The following is a 10,271-nucleotide window of genomic DNA, read 5'->3' as shown; positions in this document are numbered from 1 at the left end:
TTGACATTTTTACTTAAAAAATGACCGAAAGCATCAGTGGAATATCAAAATAGTTGATTGATCAGAAAATACAAATTTCAGTTCATCTAAAGGTCAAATGAAGTGCAATAAAACGTATAGGGTACCATATAACAACATAAAGAGGGTAAAATGACAATAATCAGACACCAGGATGTAAACAATAATAATAAAGCAGAATCTAAGGAATCTAAATAAGATGAAGAATTCAGACAGTCATAAATAATAAGAGATAACAGTGCAGACAATGTATTGTTGTTAAGATGACTCTATAAAACAGACTGAATACTTCCAAAATCTACTGCTATCATCTCACAACTTTATTAGAATCTTCAGTGCTTCTTATTGAGTTCTATTTTATTGGTTAGTGTGTTCAGATGAAATGTGGGAAGAAATGACTGAACCATTTCTACAGACTGGAAGAACTTTTAATAGTTCATCCTCTTGTTATGCTTTACAGTATGAATATGTTACATGAATTATATTTTTCTTGAGTGAAAAATAAGAAAAAGACGTAAAACATCAGCCTGTGCTGATATGTGACATTTCCCTTTATTCTACTGCATCAGTCTGCCTTATTCTGTTCAGAAAATACCAAAACTTATTTAAGATCAACTATTATGCTTTTCCATATTTCCTGTGCATCCCTGTGGAGGCTGGGGGCATTGAACCCGAGTGGACAATGTTCAAAGTTTCCATTGCTGAAGCTGCGGTGAGGAGCTGTGGTCTTAGGGTCTTAGGTGCCTCAAGGGGCGGTAACCCATTAACAGCGTGGTGGACACCGGTGGTCAGGGAAGCCGTCCGACTGAAGAAGGAGTCTTTCCGGGATATGTTATCCCAGAGGACTCCGGAGGCGGTTGCAGGGTACCGAAGGGCCCGAAGGGATGCAGCCTCTGCTGTGACAGAGGCAAAGCAGCGGGTGTGGGAGAAGTTTGGAGAAGACATGGAGAAGGACTTTCGGTCGGCACCAAGGTGCTTCTGGAAAACTGTTCGCCACCTCAGGAGGGGAAGGGGAACCATCCAAGCTGTGTACAGTAAGGATGGGACACTGTTGACCTCAACTGAGGAGGTAATAGGGCGGTGGAAGGAGCACTTTGAGGAACTCCTGAATCCGACTAATACGCCCTCTATGTTAGCGGCAGAGCTGGAGGATGATGGGGGATCATTGTCAATTTCCCAGGCGGAGGTCATTGATGTAGTCAAACAACTCCACAGTGGGAAAGCCCCGGGGATTGATGAGATCCGTCCAGAAATGCTCAAGGCTCTGGGTGTGAAGGGGCTGTCTTGGTTGACACGCCTCTTCAACATTGCGTGGAAGTCTGGGACAGTGCCAAAGGAGTGGCAGACCGGGGTGGTGGTTCCCCTTTTTAAAAAGGGGGACCAGAGGGTGTGTGCCAATTACAGGGGTATCACACTTCTCAGCCTCCCTGGTAAAGTCTACTCCAAGGTGCTGGAAAGGAGGGTTCGGCCGATAGTCGAACCTCGGGTTGAAGAGGAACAATGCGGATTCCGTCCTGGTCGTGGAACAACGGACCAGCTCTTCACTCTCGCAAGGATCCTGGAGGGAGCCTGGGAGTATGCCCAACCGGTCTACATGTGTTTTGTGGATCTGGAAAAGGCATATGACCGGGACCCCCGGGAAATACTGTGGGAGGTGCTGCGGGAGTATGGGGTGAGGGGGTCTCTTCTCAGGGCCATCCAATCTCTGTACAACCAAAGTGAGAGCTGTGTCCGGGTTCTCGGCATTAAGTTGGGCTCGTTTCAGGTGAGGGTTGGCCTCCGCCGGGGCTGCGCTTTGTCACCAATCCTGTTTGTAACATTTATGGACAGGATATCGAGGCGTAGTCGGGGTGGGGAGGGGTTGCAGTTCGGTGGGCTGGGGATCTCATCGCTGCTCTTTGCAGATGATGTGGTCCTGATGGCATCATCGGCCTGTGACCTTCAGCACTCACTAGATCGGTTTGCAGCCGAGTGTGAAGCAGTTGGAATGAGGATCAGCACCTCTAAATCTGAGGCCATGGTTCTCAGCAGGAAACCGATGGAGTGCCTACTCCAGGTAGGGAATGAGTCCTTACCCCAAGTGAAGGAGTTCAAGTACCTTGGGGTTTTGTTTGCGAACCTATTGTCATGAAGGCTGGGTCATGACCGAAAGAATGAGATCCAGGGTACAAGCGGCCGAAATGGGTTTCCTGAGGAGGGTGGCTGGCATCTCCCTTAGAGATAGGGTGAGAAGCTCAGTCATCCGTGAGGAGCTCGGAGTAGAGCCGCTGCTCCTTCGCGTTGAAAGGAGCCAGTTGAGGTGGTTTGGGCATCTGGTAAGGATGCCCCCTGGGTGCCTCCCTAGGGAGGTGTTCCAGGCACGTCCAGCTGGGAGGAGGCCTCGGGGAAGACCCAGGACTAGGTGGAGGGATTATATCTCCAACCTGGCCTGGGAACGCCTCGGGATCCCCCAGTCGGAGCTGGTTAATGTTGATCAGGAAAGGGAGGTTTGGGGTCCCCTGCTGGAGCTGCTCCCCCAATACTGGATAAGCAGACAAAGATGGATGGATATTTCCTGTCATATCTATAATGTTGGATTTTAAAGAATGAAAAAAATCTTTCAATTTAAATGGTTTTGACAGTTTATCCATACACTATATTCTGGCTCAAATAAAGACGGGCGGCCATCCAATTATGAAAAACTCAAAATCATTTAAATATTGAGCCATTTCATTGAAAATCTTTTAGATAACAGGAGCCTATCATTTCTGTAGCCTACTCCAAAACAACAGACTCCCTGAACGCCTTTTTCTCGTCTCGCGTTCCACTCTCCACACCGCTGTCTTCGGACAAAAAGTCCCGTCCTGAGATCGATAATGTTGTTAGACACCTTTAGTAACAATCTGAGCCTGTCAGTCCCAAAATAAATCCCTTTTAGTGGACGCATGAGGAAATGGGGTCCAAGTTTAAAAAAAACTGTAGTTACCTTTGAAGTGTTACGCAACTCTAAGCCGGCCTTCTATTATTGGTCATCTGCTCCAGGTAGGCAGGACTGCAGTGTGTTTCTTTAAATGAAAAAAAGACAAAATGGCAAAAATTATTTAAAAGATGGAGATGTTTTGTTGTGTAGACAGAAATATCTAACTATAAACTGAGGAATCTGTGTGGGTTTTAGCAGTGTAGACAGAAATATGACATTAATGGCTCTTTAAGTTCCAACCAGGAACCAGAAACACTCAAAGAAGGGAGGAGAGTAGAGGGGGGAGTGATGTGTTTGGAGGAAGGACTCCATCATTTAGAGAAGTGAACAGTTCCTGGTTTACCAGTGAAGAAGAAAGAGAGGCAGCGTTAAACCATCAGATCCTCCAACATGAACGTCTGTCAGTCTCTGATCTGCTTCTTCTTCCTCAGTGAGTAAACTCAGCTTCTAGTTCTATCATTCTGTTTCTTTTTACTCTGAAATTGTTCTTTATTTTATTAATTTACAGTCGCTCAGTTCAACTTTTTAGTAGAAGGGAAACAATTTCTCATGAGTAAACTCTGTTACAACACATCTTGTATTACTCCAATATCGTTGGTTTCTGTGGTTAAAACAGGATGTGATGAGATCTTTTACTCTGAATAACAGTAGAAATACAGCGTGAATAAATTGAGTATTATCATCAAAATGTACTTAAGGTACCAAAAGTGAAAGTTTTCACTATGCAGAATGGCCCCTTTTAGAATAATGCAGATTATAATATTATAATTATTGATGCATTCATGTGTTCATCACGTTAATATTGCAGCTGGGAAAGCTCATTCTAAATACTTTACATACTGCTGGGTATTAGTTAACTTTTTATTCATTATTAATCTAATTCACTTTGGACCTGTGCCTGTTGTTCTGCTGTACTGGTTTTCTAAGCAGTTATTAATGTTGTATTCTAACTGTAACAGAGGAAATAGTTCTGCTGCTTCCCCCTGACTATAGTTTGTTGTAGCTTCACATCACAGGAAACTCCAGATCTAAACCTATAGAGGTTCACAGAGAGAAAGGATGGGAGAAAAGAGGAAGGAAGGTCATCATCTCACCAGTACAGGCTCTGACTTTATCTTTTCTTTTAATAATGAGATGAGATGCCACTCCTTGATTTTCTGTGAGGCTCAACAAACTTGTAACCCATCCCAACACTTTGGTTTAAAAAGAAATTGATCACCAAAAAGGAAACTATCTAATGAACTACTTCAGGGGTCTTCAACGTATTTTAAGCCAAGGACCCCTTAACTGAAAGAGAGACAGAGCAGGGATCCTCTATTACATATATTGTATAAAATGAAGTTACATATTAAACTGGGCCTATAATAACGTGAAGGGCGGCCTAAAGCCTTCATACATACTTTTTTGCATAGAACACTAAGCTATTTAAATAATAATTGTTTGCATGATTTTAATGTTACACATACATGTGGCAGATACAGTGAATCTTTACATTTAACTGTATCTGGGGATGGCAATCTTAGAGACTACCTTACGTATAGATCAGTAAGCCTATCATCAGTGAGGATTTATATTTGTTAATCATATGTTTGAGTTAATTGATTAAAAAACTTTTGCAATAATTTGAAATAATTTGGAGGCCCCCCTGCAGTGACTTTGTATATATATATATATATATATATATATATATATATAAAATATAATATAATATATAATAATAAAATAATTTCTTGAAATACATTTGTAGAAAAGCGGTAAGCTAAACTGTAATACTGTCAAAAGTGGAAGTTTCAATAAATTGACTAAAAAGACTTATTATCAGCCATATCCATTGCATAGAACAAACAAGAGAGAAAGAGAGGGATAGAGAGGAAAGGAGAGAGAGAGGGAAAGAAAGATAGAGAAATAGAGAGAGGGGAGGGAGGGAGGGAGAGAGGGAGGGAGGAGGGATGGAGAGAGAAGGAGAGAGAGAGGAAGAGAGAGAGGGGGAGAGAGAGGGGGATGAGAGAGAGAGAGGGGAAAGACAAAGAGAGAGAAAGAGAAGGAGAGAGAGGGAGAGACAAAGAGAGAGAAAGAGGAGAGAGAGAGAGGGAAAGAGAGAGAGGGATAGAGAGAGAAAGAGAGAGAAAGAGGATAGGGAGGGAGAGAGAGAGGCAAAGGGAAAGAAAGAGACAGAGCAAGAGAGGGAAAGAGAGTGATAGAGAGAGAGAAAGGAAGAGAGGGGGAGGTAGAGACAGGGAGGGAGAAGGAGGGATGGAGAGAGTGAAAGAAAAAGAGAGAGAGAGGGATAGAGAGAGAAAGAGAGAGAGACGGAGAGAGAGGCAGATGGAAAAAGAGAGATAGAGAGGGGGAGCGAGAGAAGACAGACAGACAGACCAGAACAAGAGAATAGATGAGAGAAGGCAGACTAAAGTTCATATTCCTGCCTGTAGTATCTGGGTGTGTATCTGTTGTCATGGTAACGACTGGCCAGTGAATGTTTGTAGTAGTTGAAGTAGTGAGAGTAGTAGAAAAAGTGGAAATCGTTTTAAGAAGTATGAATTTCATTAAAAAGCTAAAAGTTGACGCTAAACTGAACTGTTGGCTTCAAAAGTTGAAAAATGACAAAATATGTAGATTATTGTGAGGTCTGAGAGGGAGAGACAAAGAGAGAAAGAGAAGGAAAGAGAGAGAGGAGGGGATAGAGAGAGAGAGAGAGAGAGAGATGGAAAGAGAGAGAAAGAGAGAGAGGGAGAGAGAGAGGGAAAGAAAGAGATGGAGAGAGAAAGGAAGAGAGGGGGTAAGAGAGGGAGGGAGGAGGAGGGATGAAGAGAGAAGGAGAGAGAGACAGAGACAGGGAGAGAGAAAGAGAGAGAGGCAGAGATAAAGAAAAAGAGATAGAGAGAGAGAGAGAGAGAGAGAGAGAGAGAGAGAGAGAGGGAAAGAGAGAGATGATGGAGGGGGAGGGAGAGAGACAGAGAGGGAGGGAAGGAGATAGAGAGGGAGTGAGGGAGACAGAAAAGAAAAAGAAGGAGGGAGGGAGGGATACAGACAGATAAGGAGACAGACAGACAGACAGAAGTGGAACGCAAATGATATAGCCTGATGATCATAGTTAGTCACACACTGTGTGTGTGTGTGTGACTTTGTCTGTCTTTGAGTGTGGGTCTGTGTGTGTGTGTGTGTGTGTGTGTGTGTGTGATTGTGTTTGCAAAATAAAACATGAATAGCTAAAGCTGAACTGGATGAATAGCTTAAATCCATAAGAATAAGTTGAAGAAGTCAATTGCCATCCTGGTCAAGGGCACTTTGGTTAATGTGCCACAGGGGGATTTGAACCCAGTCCGTCCACACCACAGCTACGCACCATGACCACTGTGCTATAGTCAGAACAGGTAAACAATGTTCCTTGAGTACTTATAAAGCCTCCCTTTGATGTGTTTGCGTGTGTGCTTGCGTGTGTGCATGTGTGTGTTTGCAGAATAAAACATGAATAGCTGAATTGCTAAAGCTAAACTGGATGAATAGCTTAAAACCGTAAAAATAAGTTGAAGTAGTGAGAGTATAAGTTGAAGTAGTGAGAGTAGTTGAAAAAGTCAAATAACACCTTTGCCAGGAACATGATTGAGGTGTCACAGTGGGATTTGAACCTGGACCCCCCACACCCTAGCCATGTGCCATAACCACTGCACTATCTTCAGAACAGACAAACAATGTTCCTTCAGCACTTATAAAGCCTCTCTTTGATCATTAATCCCTGCACCTGATTAGTGAGAGACAGTGTGGGAGAACTCTTCTAACAAGACTTAATAAATCCACAACAGTACATGCTATTGAAACAGCAACTTGACCGTTAGAGACACACGGCCTTTGTGAACATATCGGTCTAAAATTTATATGGATAAACATAAAAATGTGGGCATATCAGTGATTTAAAAAAGTGGTTCGTTCTGCTCTTCGCTGGAAAAGATGGACCTCTTTTATCATTGGAGCGGATGGAGGCAAATTTGTTATTCTCATCATTTGGAAGCTCGCTGAGCCAAAAGTATGAGACGTATCACAATACCTACGTTTTGATGTATAAATTGTGTATGACAAGTAGATATTGTGGGCGTGAGAGCAGTTTTTGGAGAAGAGACAAAGATTATTTTTTTGAAGCTTCACCCTCTGAGCGATGACATCACCACTCTAAGCAGCGCAATACACACTATGTTTAATCGATAAACTTTCCTGAAATAATCACTAAAATTAAACAGCTTTTTCACAAAAACTGTAAAATATATCAACCTGAAAAGCAGACCCCGGATAGCTGAATATTTTGTGAATATTTTAAAGTTTGAATCACGTCTGTAGGTGGAAGAATGTAGGAGGAGATACATTTTAAAGCAGAAGAAGATTTTAAGGAGTTGAAGCCTGCTCTCATTGACTTTAATGTTAAAAAAAAGTTTGAAAACGCTTAAAATTTTAAAAAGTATAAATAGTAGAAAAAAAGTTGAAGAAGTCCCATCATTAGCTGAAAGAGCTGAACATTTGAAAAGCTGAATGGTTTAAATAGGTGAAAGTATGCAGAAGTTACGCAGAGCCAAAAAACGTACGGAATAAAATTAAAATTAAGAAGAAAAATAAAGAACAGGATAACAATAGTTGGAATGCTGTTGAACAGCATTCCCACTAATGAATGAATGCCATCTTACAGAGGAGAAACACAGAGGAACCTGGAAGGCACAGCTCAACAGTCTAACAGCATTTTCAAAACTACAGTTCATGAATACATCCTTTTTTTAATTCCTTTTTTATTTTGACATTGCATGTGGACATTTTATTCTATTATAATGGTTCCATGTGTTTCATTGTTGTTGACTGAATCACTTCATTGCTTTTTGAGTTGTTTTTATTCTCTGGGGAACATTAAATCAGAGTCAGACTGTGAGATTATTTTAATGCTTGAAATCTGAAAGAATCCAGATCTCTGTTGTTTTAAACTGTTACCCCTCAGTCACAGACTGGTTGAACTGGGCAGCTCCCAGTATGACTGTGGGGATCTATGTATGATTTATGGAAATGTGAAACAAATCAGACTGCAACATCTTACAGGAAGTACAGATAGTAACTATTGATTGTTAACTTTTTTTAACAGCACTGCAAGATGGAAACATTGGTCTAATCAATGCAGAAATCATCGAGAGTACAGGAACTGAAGGAGGAAACATCACAGTTAGATGCTCCTTCAATTTACCTGGAGAGAGGAGTATCTTCTGTAAGGATGAATGTAAAGATGGAGACATTCTCATTGACACAGAAGAGGACACAGCTCAGAAAGGCAGATACAGCATCGTATATAAACAGATTTCAACATTTTCTACAGTTCTGAATGTTAGCATCACAAACCTGACTCAGTCTGACTCAGGACGGTACCAATGTAGTTTGGTCAGATCTTTGTTTCCAGATGGAAAGGAGAAGTTTGAGATCCGAGTTACAGATGGTGAGTTTCTACTGAGAGTCATGTTATTAACTGTTCACTGACAGCTGCTGATGTTTCAAATAACTCAACATGTTTAGTCTAACAGTTGTATTTAGAGCTGCATATTTTCATCATTGTGAACTCTGATAAATGCTCCTTTAACAGTTGATGTGTAAAATATGTGATAAACTCAGACGGTCCCACACTGCAGCTGATTGGAATCTTGTTGCACCAAACCCATTGATGACCTTCTGCATTTAGCTGTGGGATTAAAACACATGGATGTTAGCACAGAGTTCTCTGCAGGGAGCATCTGATCATCACCACTTCTTTGGATCTCTACAATCACTATCTGAACGATTGATTGTGTTTTTAATGTTTCACAGCTCCAACCTCTCCTCTCAGACCTTCTTCACCATCAGTCCTATCAGCCTCCACACTGATGACATCACAGACATCAGCAGCAAGTTCATGTACATTTACAACAATAGTGGGACAGAAAGGCTGAGGGGTTAACGTGGTGTGTGCTATGTGGAGTGTAAAACTGTGCAGCTCTCTTTTTGCTGTAAAATACTGTATGTGTGTGTAGCAGTGTTGTAGTCAAGACCACCTTAGTCTCGCTTTGCCAGACCTTCTTCCACAGCGCTGCAAAGGAAGGTCTGGCTAGTCCACACAGCACTCCGGGATGGGAGAAAAACATGCTCTGGTTTATTGGCATTTCTTATAACTAATCACAATCGTATGGGAGGCGCTAAGCACTGCACGGAGCCATGGTGCCGCTGCAAAATAGCATCGGGAAAGAACTTGTTTTTAGTGGAACATGTGTACGTTCAAAAGTTGTTTAAGTCGTGCAATAGAAAACTCAGATTGGACAGATAGTCTAGCCAGCTGTCTGGATTTACCCTGCAGAGATCTGAGGAGCAGTTAACCATAGTCCTCAGAAACCATTAAAAGCCAAAACAAAGAAAGAGGAAGGTTGCTCTTCACTGGAGCAGTTCCAGAAGTGGACAGCGTGGATATAGACTAAGACCAACTAAACTGAGACCAAGTCATCACTGAGACCAGAGTGTATTCAGATCGAGTCAAGACCAGACCAGACCAGACCAGACCAGACAGCCAGAGCTTCTCCTGTCTCCTGCTTCCTCTTTCTTGGGAGTGTGTGTTGAAGGGCTGGGGAGAAGGGGTTAAAGTGATGGTTCGGAGTAATTTCACCCTAGGGTCCTTTGCACGATGACCTCGAGCCAAACACCCCCCTCCCACCCCCAGAAGCTTTTTTCACCTGAGTCGAACATTGGGAGAGTTAGCGTAGAGTAGCGTTATCAGCTGAATAGCTTAGCGCAGGGGCTAATGGATCCGAGAGTGTGTCTTGTACATTACCCCACTAATAATGCCCGAAATGATACCAAACGTCTACATTAGTACAAATAGGTTATGCATTCATAAAACGATAGATTGTAAAGTTTGTAAGTACACCAGACGTTTATGTAAATAACACTTGCCTGCTGGCTTCTGCTCTCTGCTGTTGTTGTTGCTGCTGTAATAGAAATGTACTCGAGAGGAGTGACAACCAATGGGGTGCTCTTCCTTGCCAAAAGTAGGTGTCCCGTCTTTTCCAGTTGTGTTAGGGCCATCTATAAATTACAACATCGAAAAGAGATACAATAAAAATATTCATTAATTTAACTTTTTTTTTTTTTAAGTAAGTGCTGTAGTATAACTAGCAGGAGACACGTTATAATTGAGGTAAGTTTGGAGACATTACCTTATTTAATCATTAATAAATATTTTAGTTGCATCTCTTTTTGGTGTTGTAATTTGTAGACGGCCCTAAGCACTCTTACTGCCCGGTAGTAA

The 10,271-nt window shown here is 42.0% G+C and overlaps 1 protein-coding gene across 1 annotated transcript in view; it reads left to right on the top strand.

Moving 5' to 3' along the window:
- The first annotated feature begins 3,300 nt into the window (after positions 1-3,300).
- LOC114558207 (CMRF35-like molecule 9) overlaps positions 3,301-10,271 on the top strand; it is a 30,645-nt gene continuing 23,674 nt past the window's right edge. The window contains exon 1 of the mRNA XM_028582018.1: positions 3,301-3,407. Within this exon, the coding sequence (XP_028437819.1) occupies positions 3,368-3,407 (40 nt within the window). The 5' untranslated portion in view covers positions 3,301-3,367. The remainder of the gene's footprint in view (positions 3,408-10,271) is intronic.

This window comes from Perca flavescens, chromosome 7 (genome assembly GCF_004354835.1).
Source record: "Perca flavescens isolate YP-PL-M2 chromosome 7, PFLA_1.0, whole genome shotgun sequence".
Classification (NCBI taxonomy): Eukaryota; Metazoa; Chordata; class Actinopteri; order Perciformes; family Percidae; genus Perca; species Perca flavescens.
Note: the sequence above shows the minus strand (reverse complement) of the source record. Positions and strands in the feature narration are given on the sequence as shown.